The 12,890-nt window shown below is 35.6% G+C and overlaps 1 protein-coding gene across 1 annotated transcript in view; it reads left to right on the forward strand.

Annotated features, from left to right (window-relative positions):
- Nucleotides 1-12,890, forward strand: part of DNAH7 (dynein axonemal heavy chain 7) — a 326,128-nt gene that overhangs the window by 110,737 nt on the left and 202,501 nt on the right. The window contains exons 19-22 of the mRNA XM_069070242.1: nt 835-1,028; nt 1,826-2,024; nt 4,444-4,584; nt 6,470-6,682. Coding sequence (XP_068926343.1) covers nt 835-1,028; nt 1,826-2,024; nt 4,444-4,584; nt 6,470-6,682 — 747 coding nt within the window. The remainder of the gene's footprint in view (nt 1-834; nt 1,029-1,825; nt 2,025-4,443; nt 4,585-6,469; nt 6,683-12,890) is intronic.

Here is a 12,890-nt window from a genome sequence, read left to right on the forward strand (position 1 = left end):
AAAAAGGAAAAAGGAAAAAGGAAAGATTAAGTAACTACAATTTTCCAGGAAGTCTGCTGGCACTGGTGACATGAAGAGAAAGATAAAAGTATTTCTGAGATAGATAGATAGATAGATAGATAGATAGATAGATAGATAGATAGATAGATAGAGTGAGTGAGAAAGCAATCACATTCCATTACTGAGAGAATGAAATTAAGTTAAATTAAGGAGTATCCAAGACAGATCCATTTTATATCAAGCTCTGCTTAGTAGTAAAGAGTGCTGTACATTGAAGTTTGGAGTATTTTGTGATATGTCATAAATGCTTCTTTAAAGGACACCATGAAAGTTAAAGGCTCTTTGATATTAGTTTGCAAATATAGAACAATTTCAGTGGTGACATCTCAATATTGTTAAAGTAAATATAATTTCTATTATATGTATCATCAATATTATTATTTTATCTTTCTTTTTATCACCATGAACAAATGCTTATTTGTTAACTTTGTTACAGTATTCTCCAAATACACATTATTTGTTATTTTTTTAAATTTCCTTATGAGACAGCAGGGAATGGATCTTATTCTCTTTTTTCTTATTTTTTCAAGCTCATTAATTTCTTTTTAAGCAAGGAGTGTTTAGACACCAAGACTGAAGTTCAAGTATAAAGATTACTTTTGCCTGGTGTAATCAGAGATGTACCTTTTAAGTTAAACCATATTGAACAAAGTCATTTCTGTGTATTATTTTATAAATTGACTTCTAAAAGCCTGGTCCTGTTAATTGTACAAAATGGAAAACTAGTTGAAAATGATTCTTACTTTTCATTTGATGATTGAACTTTAAATTTAGAATAAGCAAGTTCTGAAAGTGGTGACCATAGATAAAATGCTACCAAAGCTGAAAAAAAGCAATGACTTTTTGGAGCTTATACTTAAAGGACTTAATGAATATTTGGAAAAGAAACGTCTGTTCTTCCCAAGATTCTTTTTCTTATCCAATGATGAACTTCTTGAGATTCTGTCAGAGACAAAGGATCCTACTCGGTAAGTAGTTTTCATGAAATGCCCATGATAATTGATATTCAAGCTAATATAATAATTTGACTTTAAAGTACACAGCAAACTACATGTTTTCTTTTTTTTTATCATTCACTATGACACTAAATTTTAGAAAGTAATTTTAACGGAAATTACGTGGATTATTTCTTTTTATTGTCATTAACCTTGCTAAAAACAAAGATGTCACTTCTGGAATTTCTAATTTTGCCACATTTTCACATGGACTCATAAAACATGTATCTTGGGTCTCAAACTTTGAAGGCGAAATGTGGACAATTAAGACTAAAATAACAAATTTCCAGCTAAATTTTATATTTTATTTGCCCTGATTTTATAGACATATGTTTGTGCATCCATCAAAAAGATGCTTTGATGAATTTGTGATCTCATCAATGTTGGTGGTCCCTCCAGAGGTTTCTACCTCAAACCCACCCATACTTTCTTATCCAAAGGGGATTCTTGTTTATGTCGGCTCTGAGTCCTTCAAGGGTATTGACAGATCTAAAAGATGTATTCGCTTAACTCTTAGTTGTATATCAAAGTAGTGGACATCAGGCCATGCCTTTATTACAGCAAGTAAACTGGAAATATATGCCCCTCCCTCTGAAGTAACAGTTGATTCAGCTATAATACAGTGTGAGCGATTTTAATGATTTGTAGTTTATGATCAAGTTAACACCATTTTATTTGTCGCATTTCTTCCTATGAAAGACCTTGGTTTTGTGTGTGAATATTTACAGGCCTACCTAAATTTGACCCATGTCTTTCTTTCTTTCCTACAGGGTACAACCTCACTTGAAAAAATGTTTTGAAGGAATTGCCAGGGTAGAATTCACTGAAAATTTAGACATAACTCACATGAAGAGCAGTGAAGGAGAAGTTGTGGAACTTGTAGATACAATTTCAACAGTCAAAGCTAGAGGTCAAGTGGAAAAGTGGTTGGTTGAATTAGAGAGCGCTATGCTAAAATCTCTTCATAAGGTAAAATTCTCTTCTTCCTTCTTGACTCTCTATAATAAAGCCATAAATGACATTAATATCATTAATAATAAAATGCATAATTCCATTATTCGGTGATTGGCAGATACTTTGTCAATTAAAGATAAAGATAATTCAAAATGCCATGTAGAATGAAAAACTTTTTCAAGCTCTGTAAAGTTGTGTGTATGTATATATGTGTGTGTGTATGTTTGCAAAATCAAGAGACAAAGATAAAAGGATAATAAGTAGAATAATTTAAAGTCGATGTTTATATTTTGGATTTGCTTTACTTTGGAGTTTAACATTTGAATTTGGGTTTTAAGCATCTTCAGTCTGGGTGAAAATAATTTGGTTGTTGCTATGATTCTGACTTTTTACCTAAGTCTCCCAGACTAGAGGTGTACTGGGGCAGCTAATCCATCACAGATGAGTGAATGTCATCTCTTTCCTCCTTTTAAAGGGAGTGGTGAGCTGCCAGGTGTTCCCATATACAGTTGAACATTTTCCCCGTCAAATTACATTCGATTTGTAGGAGCTTCTTCTGGAGCTTGTGGTGGCTATTTCAAAGTAGTCTGAAAAAAGTAATGAATGGAGATTACTTACAATTTTGGAAGAATATGATTTTTCTCAAAATATTTGCATATATATGTATGTATGGTTGCGAAATGTTCTTGATCTACCATGATACATCAAAGGAGTTTTGATTTTATTCCTATGAACATTCTCTCTACTGACTCATATTACAAGGTTTCAAGAATTGCCATGGTTGAAAAATTCAGCACCGTGTGGCCAACCTTCTGAGGACATGTCTCTGCACACATATGTGTATCTAGGCTGAACTAAGAGATAAATACATGATCTCTTCATGGGCTTTCATATATAGACTTTCCAGCTTCCAAGAGGGTTTATGATCCTTGACCTAGTCTTCTGGAAGCCAAGGTCACATCCATGCTATGATGAGACATTGGAGAAGGATTTTAGAGGAGGCAGCAAAATAGACAAAAGGAGAAATATGCAAAGAAATATAATGTGAAACATGAAAAACAGAATATGTTTTTATGTGAGTAGGCTATGCACATGGGTGCCTCACTGTGTTCCTCATTATTTAAAGATAATTACAAGAGAATTGATATTTAATTTTTAAAGCATAGTTAATATTTTGAATTCTCTGTATTTGGTGTATGCACTTTGTTCCTCTATCATAATGGATTATACTATACTATCCAGAAAGTCAAATAATTTAAATAACATTACTAGATTTCAAATGCTGTGTAATAGAACCCCATGTACTCAGATGGGCTAAGATTCTGATATGTGAAAATCCTGAGAATATAAAATTCTTGTTCGGACTTCTCTAGACCTTTGCTGGTACTCTGTGCCTCTTACTAGTAGTACTCCTAACAGCTTCCTTCTAGAACGCTCTGACTTTTCTCTCTTCTTGCCATGGCTCTATTGTGCCATTCCGCTCCTTCAGCTTAAATCATCCCTTGATCAATTTCCTCTGCCCCATTCCTACTCTCTACTGCCCCTTCTGTGACTTCCTCCTGGCCCTTTGTATTGTTGTTATTGTCTCGACTTAGCCTTCCACCACCTGACCCCCACAACATTCCACCTACCCTAGAAATCTAAAATGATGACAGGAGTTCATCATCAAAAAGCTAGTTTTGATGACTGTCACATATTAAGTTGACTGTCTTCTAGGATATTGTATCTGGTGCCATTTTTTTGGTTAAGTATTATAATTCGCTAGAAAATATACCAGGTTCATGGGTCTAAATCTGGTGTAATGGACCACTTGAAGCCTGAAGCCTATGATGTGCAAATTTTTTTTTAAAGCAATCCCGGTTAAGTAACTTGCTCAAGGTTACACGGCCAGGTGTTTCTGGGTGGGTGCTAAGTGTCTGAGCCTGGGATTCAATCTCCAGGTCTTCTCAACACTGGAGCCGGTGCTCTTACTCGCTGTGCTACCTGGCCGCCCCGATGTGCAATTTCTTTAATAAAAACATATTTAGTAATCCCCAAGTAAAATCAGTCCACAAGGAGACTTAACAAAAATAGCCTGTAAGAAAGTTCCCTTGTATTTCAGGAGCCACTCATCAGAGTCTTAGAGCTTTCTTTATATATACTCCTTATCTACAGGGGGCTGGGGCAGAGAGGAGGGAGGCAGAAGCTGAATTAATTTGGACAAAACATTTCATTCAAATTGATAATGCCATGAGCAAAGCATCAATACATTTTATATTCTTACTAAGTTTTATTTGTGAAATCACATTGCATGGTACCTTCAGAAATTGTAGTTTGAGTTTTTTTTTTTGTCACACTGTTTACTCTTTTAGTATTTAGTATTCATTTTTCCTAAATAATTCCGTTCAAAAAAAATACAATGTGATTGAATTATAGTGTTTTCTTTTTTGATCAGGTAATTAGAGAAGCAATTGCTGCTTACCCCCAAAATGAACGTATTAAATGGGTAAGGGAATGGCCTGGACAAACAGTTCTTTGTGTATCTCAGATCTTCTGGACATCTGAAGTACAATTATCTATTAAGAAAGGGATAGAGGTAAATATTCTTAATTACATGTAATAAAAAGTAATTCGATAAATGGGCATATCTGTGGGGGACAGGTGCCAACAGTGCAAACTAATGGGGAGGAACCTGCAGATTCTGCAAGATAATCTTTAATGAATAATGATAGTAAGGTGCTAGGGGAAGGGGTGTGGAGGAGAGCAGTGTGCTAGCATAGAAGGAAGCTTCTAGCAGTGACTTTTGGCCTTGATAGCCTTTCTTCTGGTTGTTTTAGTTATGTCAGTGGCTGTTAATCTTTTAATCAGTCATGTAAATCTGGATATTGCCTATCAGTTGGGGATGTCTAGTGTAAACCATGGAGTTTCAAAGTAATTTGTAATGGGGTCAAAGCATTGGGAACGCTAATAACCATAACATAATCAAATATTTATACTAGGATACATGGTCTGAGAAGCGGTATGGTGTGTTTGGGTTAAAGGAGTGCCATTGCTACCAGGAAATCCTGGGTTCAAATCTTGCCTCTGATATTAACTACATGTTTCAGAACTGCAAATGCTGGAGATTTGGTGATCAAGTCAACAAGAATTAAGTAATTATGTGCCAGGCACTGTGCTAAGTACTGGTAGTATTTATTATTCTGTTTCCTAGATTTAGGTTCTGGAAATATGGTGTAGATAGGAGGAAAAGCTCTGGGCATAGAAGACTTGGGTCTGAATTAGTTTCTGACACTTGCTAGTTGTATAACCTTGGGCAAGTTGCCTCTGTGATCTTTTGAGTTGCTTTGTCTGTGAAGTGAAAGCGTTGGACTAAATGTTCTCTCAGGTCCCTTCTGGCTCTAATATTCTGTGATTCTGATTCTGTGATGCCTTTGCTTAGAGAATGTCTGCAATCTTTCTTGCTGCATGCCAGCTTAGTTCTTCTCCCGTTATTGTGTCACAGCAGTCCACCACCCTGCCACGTCATTTGAAGTGGTGCTTAAAAAGCCTTCAGAGCTTTTCTTTTTTGTCTGTACTATGTTGACTCCATGACTTGCTATGCTCATGACAATTTTTAAATGCCTTTTAAGAATAACTAAATTCCTTGATTCTGTATTCACAAAACAAACTTTTAATGTGTAATATGTGTTTTGGCCCATGATATTTCTTACTATACTGTGATAAATTCGTATTCTGGTACAAACCATTTTAGTGAGTTTGAGTGCTATGGGCCATTTTTCCTAAGGTCCAACTCTACAATGAGCTGATCATTAAGATTTGGGTCAGTATAACTAAGGAACAAGATCCTAAGTCTTTAGTGAGCCTAAGAAAATATAGGAAACTTAGAACCTTTCCATCATCATGTTAGTATTACTATAAGACCAATGCAATAAGAATAATTTATGTGGGGGTGACTAGGTGGCACAGTGGATAGAGCACTGGCTCTGGAGTCAGGAGGACCTGAGTTCAAATCCAGCCTCAGACACTTAACGCTTACTAGCCGTGTGACCTTGGGCAAGTCACTTAACCCCAATTGCCCTACCTTCCCCCCTCCAAAAAAACCAAAACAAAACAAAAAAAGAATAATTTATATTTTTGCATTCTAGAGGATAGTAGTTATTGTAATAAGCACATGTCAATAGAATGTTTACTGACTAGCATAAGTGAACAGAATTGGTAGGTCAGTGGCATGGTTGCTGGGACACCAGACTTTAAGTTTGAATTTGAATCCTGCTTTCAATGCTTGCTACCTTTGCTGCCATGGTCAAGCCACTTAGCTGCTCTCAATCTGTTTCCTCATCTGCAGAATGGGGGTGATAACATTCACCTCAACATGTAAAACACTATATAAAGTTGGATTATCATTAGTTATCATTGTTATTCTTTTCAAGAAATATCATATTATATTGAATAACTGTCTTCCCTTTTCCTTTATCTTTCAGGCTCTTGAGGAATACCTAAATCAGAATTCTAGGCAGATTGATGATATTGTTACCTTAGTTCGTGGAAAACTGTCTAAGCAGAATCGAGTGACTCTTGGAGCATTGGTGGTGCTGGATGTCCATGCTAGAGATGTTCTTGCATCTCTTGTGAAAAAGAAAGTCAGTGATGATAGTGACTTTGAGTGGTTAAGTCAGCTTAGGTACTACTGGATTGTAAGTAATATCAACAACTCTCATTATAAAGTAATTTTAGTTCATAGCTTTTCAATTTGTGCTTGCCTATTGACATAGGGAATATTCTTACCAATGCAGATATTTTTGCTGATGACAGAATATACACAAGCAATCATTTGGCAGAGTGCAGATTAAAGGAACCAATAGCTATATATTATAAATAGTTTTAAAATAAAAATTATTCTTTTAATTTCTGTTACCTGCCATTTGTTCTTGCTGAATCTGCAGTTAGAATTAGTCCAGCCTGAAATTGGATTTTGAAAGTTCTAATATACATGGTATCCCAATGATCTTAAGTTCAGTTTTAAACTTTTTAGAACATCCTATATTTATGTAGCACCTTCTCACACATGGGAACTCCAGACAGGGTCTATTCTACCCTAGGTTCTAGGTAATCTCTCAATCTGTATCAGAAGACACAATTAGCTCAAAGCAAAGGTGTTTAATGAAAAAGCATTGTAAAAAAAAACATAAATATTCAAGTAGAATGGCATTTGCCTGTGATCCCAGCTACTAGGAAGGCCAAAACTGGCACATCTTTTAAGCACCGGAGGTCTTAGCAGTGGTGGGTTATGCCCATTGGGTATACACACTAGGCTCAGCATCAGTATGAGGTCCTGGGAGCAAGGGGTTACAAGGTTGTCTAAGACAAGGTGAAAATCCAGCCCAGTTTGGGAAAGGAGCATTCTTGTGCTGATCAGTAGTGAGATTTCCCAATGAGTAGACCCTACACTTCCCTTGTGGGCAAGATGAGGAGACTCAGTCTTTTTTTTTAAGGGAGGGGAACCAATAGAATTTACCCCATAAGCCTGGAATGTACTATTTGGTGATGTTATCAAACTGTTCCCACTGAACTGGCTCTCTGCTGTTCTCATATGGTGCATATATTCTACCAAGTTGCTGCTCTCAATTTGTGGTCATTGCTAGGTGCTGGGTTGCTGCTAGAGTGTTACTCCCCTGGGCATAGAGTGACAAATCTTCTCCCTGTTACCAGTTTTTGGTCTTCAGTTGAAAGTCCTTAGCTGAGGTACTTGTCTCATCTCCATAAGAGTAAGAATGGGCTCTCATTTCTCTTTTAGCTTGGAATCCAGAGGTTTAAGCTTCACTTCTTTCAGTGAGAGAAGGTGGCCACATTTTTAGCCTTTGAGTCTACTTCCTTTTCTTCCTCTTCCAGCTTGGGAGCAGTATGTCTTTTCCTAAGCTTCTGTTAGACTTAGGGTTAGACATATACCTTTAGCTTTCATTGGTTCCTGATTACCTACCTGGAAAATCATTTTTAAGAGTGACCTTCCCACAAAATTCCATGAGAAGTTGGTTTGTGACCCCTTGAATTTTCCTCACCTCCCAAGATCTGTTTGTCTCCTATTCAAATGAAAGGGAGAAGATTAGGTGAGAATTTTAAAAAATCAGATGTCCCATCATTTCTTTGTCAATCCTTTGTTCCAAATTCCTTGCTTTAAAATGTATATGTGTTTAGCAAAAAGCTGCTTGGCATGTCCTCCTTTTTGCAATGTAAGCATGGGTAATGATAATAGTATTGCCTTGCATTTGTGCAGCTTTACAGTCTACCCTTTCACATACCTCATATCTCATTTGTTCTCACAGTGTTACTACTTCATTATTTTTATTCCTTATTTTTCCCTCATTTTTATTCCTTAGTTACTAAAGGAAGTTTCCTGTGCACAGCAATTATGTATTCATGTTTTGTTTATCAGGAGGAGATATCTAACATTGAGAATCATTAGCTTTGCAAGTAGTTAGTATATATATATATATATATATATATGTATATATATATATATATACACACACATATATATGTATGTATTGGTACCTTCTTTTAGTAAAAACATGCAATGACATATTGAACATCTCCAGAGATGTTCTCAAATGATATTTATATTGCACAGTGGTGAGATTTATCATAGATCAAGACATCTGGCCAGGTTCTGGTCAACAAGTGAGTGTGAGTGTTACCATATGTTGCATAGCTGTAGAATTCGTATTTCCTATTTAAGTTACCTAGTTTTGGTAGGCCTAATTCAAAGTCTTTATTTCCAATGATTTATAAAGATTATGCTGTGGAAAGTATTTTTATTGTTATAAAAAGAAATTTTATCATTTTGAGAGTGAGAGCAAAAAGAATTATTTCTTACTATATATATGTATGTGTGTATATATGCTATATATGTAGACATGTGTACACATGGACGTATGAATAATATATATTTGTATATAATATGTATTATTATGTATTTATACTAATCACTTGATTGCTATATTGTGCTATACATACATATACATGGTGTGTGTATGTATCACACACATACACACACACATATATCTGTATATGTTGTCCTCTATAGTTGGTATGCCAGAGTGTCTGTCTTTATGGGGCTCAGATACAATTATGCTCTAGTACAGAAATAACATCTGTTCCTGCTGAAAGAGACATTTACATAATGACAACGATAGCTCATAGCTGTGATATTGTGGGAAGAGCACTGAACTTCAAAGAGCTTAAAAAGTGTAAAGTACCAAGTGAAAGATTTTAGGAGGATAAAGTAAAATGTGAGTTAAAAAATAAAAAATTTAAAATATCATTAAAAGTTTAAAAAATCTGATTAGCAGATTTTCCTCTGACCCAAACATTTTCTCTCTATGTTTTGAAATAAGACTTCTCAGTTTCCTCATTTTCAAAATGAGAATAATAAAAATGTTGGACTAAATCAAGGGTTCTTAATCTTAATAATAATATGTAATTATATATAAATATTATATATTTAATATAGATAATAATATGTTATACAATATATAAATAATATATAATTATATAATGATTATAAATAATAATAAACTTGTATTTGAAAATATTTTGATAACTGTATTTCAATATAGCTGTTTCCTATATGTATGTATTTAAAAATATTCTGAGAAGGAATACATAGGTGCCATTGGACCACCATGATATAAAAATAAGGCTAAGAATTCAGCTATTGCTGAAGTCTCTTCCAGTTCTAAAAAGCATTGATTCTGTGAAAAAACAAAACCAAAACACCTCTGGCACTAGATCTTGACCAACTACTAGGATCCAACAGAGATCAGCAGTTTTAAAAACCAGATGGTACATAGCTGTCCAGACTGTGCCAGGCCATCAAAAGACACTCATTGCCATCAGTGTGCAATTTATCTTTGAATTGCTACCTGCTCGCCCAGTGGAGAGGAAGGAAAAATGATAGTTGAGTAGTAAAGTTGTTGTGAAACTCAGGTAAAAATACTGTCCACATTGTTCTGATAACATTATGTTAGACAGATTTATTTGCCAATTTTGATGTTTCCACTGGACCAACTTTATACAGAACCTCCCACCTCCCACCACCCCCTGTCCCAATCCTTTCTCGACTGCTGCACTGGCTTCTCTTTCATAACTCCTGCCCATTCCTCCTCTAATTTTGTTGGTACTAATGACTCCTGGCAATAATTGGCATAGCTCTCCACTTATTTTTCTCCAGGTTATTCTTTCCTTCTGGACCTGTTAATTACCTATAATCACAGACAAACATTGATGACATTACCATATACCAAAATAACTCCCCCTTCATCCCTCAGTAAGTAGCTCAAACAATGCTGGAACTGTTTGTCACCTTTTAGGTTCTCCATATGGGGATATTGAGGGCCTTGACTGAAGGGTACTACAGTGATAATTAGTCCAGGAAAAAGTGACCTACGGAATTAACTATGCTATGGAGAGTTTTCCTCCCTTTTCTTCTATCCCCTCTTCCTTTTTGTTTTTTCCTTTTATAAACTGGGTGTCCCTATCTTGCCCTGGCTCAAAGTATAAGGGACTTACTGGCCTGGTCCTACTCTGGTGACCTGTAGCATTTTCTGGCTTAGTCTGGTTTTTCCTTCCTTAGGCAACTTGGTGGCATCTGTTCCCAAAGATACACCATGGTAATGCTTAATTAATGAGGATAACCTAATCAGCTTAGCCCATTACAGCTCAGAACGCCTAAGTACAAGAGATCCTTAGCTTCACAATCTCCCTGGTGGAAGGGATTACAGACATATACCACAACACCCAACGGTTAGAAAACCATCAAGGCTCTTCACAAAGCACATAAAAGCTAGAAAAGCAGGTGAAGGCAACTCCTCTACTTCCTAGAAGCATAGAAAAAATTTTTTCATTGTGTATGCAGATTACTTCCTGGGGTGTCTACATAAGGACCTTTACCTCCCAGAAACTTTTTATTTCCCTGATCAAAGTGGTCTTCATCATATTCTATCTATCTGAGAATTTGGTTCTTATGAACACCCTCTACATTACAGATAACAGTTTCATTGGTTGAAATAGAGAACATTCTTTAGGGGCTCAGGAATACTTTAAAATTTTTCAATATTTTATTTTTCCCCAATTACATGCAAAACAATTTTTAACATTCATTTTTTTAAATTTCCAACTTCCAAATTCTCTCCCTCTCTCCTTCTTCTCCCCACTTATTGAGAAGACAAGCAATTTGACATAGGTTATACATGTGTAGTAATATAAAACATTTCCATGTTAGTCATGTTACAAAAGAAAACACAGGAAGAAACCCAAGAAAAATTAAAAAGTGAAGAAAAAAGTATGCTTTAATCTGTATTCAGACTCCATTAATTTTTTGTCTGGAGATGGATAGCATTTTTCATCAGAAATCCTTGAGAATTGTCTTGGATCATTGTATTGCTGAGAACTAAGTCATTCACAGCTGATCATCATACAACATTCCTGTTAATATGTCCATTGTTCTCCTGGTTCTACTCACTTCACTTTGCACTTTTCAGGTTTTTCTGAGAGCAACCTTCTTCCCATTTCTTATAGCACAATAGTATTCCACCACAATCATATACAACAACTTCTTTAGCCATTCCTCAATTAATGGACATCCCCCCAATTCCATTTCTTTGCCACCATTAAAAGAGCTAATATAAATATTTTTGTACATATAGGTCCTTTTCCTTTTTGTTTTTTTATCTCTTTGAGATACAAACTTAGAAGTGATATTCCTTGATCAAAAGATATGCATAGTTCCAGATTGCTTTACAGAATGTTTTCATCAGTAAAACTTCACCAGCAGTACATTAGTGTCTCAATTATCCCACATCCCTTCCAATATTTGTCTTTTTCCTTTTCTGTCATATTAACCAATCTGATAGCTGTAGGGTGATAGCTCAGAGTTGTTCTACTTTGGATTTCTCTATTAAGCAGTGATTTATAGTGTTTTTATATGACTACAGATAGCTTTGATTATTTCATCTGAAAACTGCCTGTTTACATTCATTTTGACCATTTATAAGTTGAGAAATGGCTTTTATTTCAATAAATTTGACTCAGTTCTCTATATATTTGAGAAATGAGGTCTTTATAAGAGACACTGTAAATTTTTTTCAGTTATGATTGCTCTATATTTCCCTCCATCCTATTTTCCTTCTGTTTATCCTTCTAATTCTGTCTCTCTGTCTCTGTCTCTGTCTCTGTCTCTCTCTGTCTCTCTCTGTCTCTGTCTCTCTCTCTCTCTCTCTCTCTCTGTCTCTCTCTCTCTGTCTCTCTCTCTCTGTCTCTCTCTCATACACACACACACACACACACACATTTCATTGTGTCCATTCTCAAAAGTGTTTTGCTTCTGACTTTTGTATCCCTTAATCTGTCTTCCCTTTTCTCACAAAAAAGGGAGACTCCTCCACCCCCCCCCCCCATCCTCTTCCCCTCCTACTTTCCTGTATGGTAGGATAGATTTCTACACCAAAATGAATGTATATCTTATTCCCTTTTTGAGCCAATTCTGATGAGAGTAAGTTTTATGTGCTACCCTGCCCACCCACAACCCCCATTTTTTCCTCCATTATAAAAGCTCTTTTGTGCCATTTTTATGTCAGGTAATTTACCCCATCTATCTCTCCCTTTTCATAGTGCATTCCTCTTTCTCAACCCTTAATTTTGTTTTTTTTTTTAATAATCTCATCATATTCAATTCACACTTGTGCCCTTTGTCTACATATATCCCTTCTAACTGTCTAATGAGAAAGTTTTTTGGAGTACCAAGTATCATTTTGCCTTGTGAAGATATAAGCAGTTTAATTTTATTGAATCTCTTATGATTTCTCCTTCCTGTTTACCTTTTTTATACTTCTCTTGAGTCTTGTACTT

The sequence above is a fragment of the Petaurus breviceps genome, unplaced genomic scaffold (genome assembly GCF_028583685.1).
Source record: "Petaurus breviceps papuanus isolate PSGF00001 unplaced genomic scaffold, PetGlider_PUasm1.0 90804, whole genome shotgun sequence".
Lineage (NCBI taxonomy): Eukaryota > Metazoa > Chordata > Mammalia > Diprotodontia > Petauridae > Petaurus > Petaurus breviceps.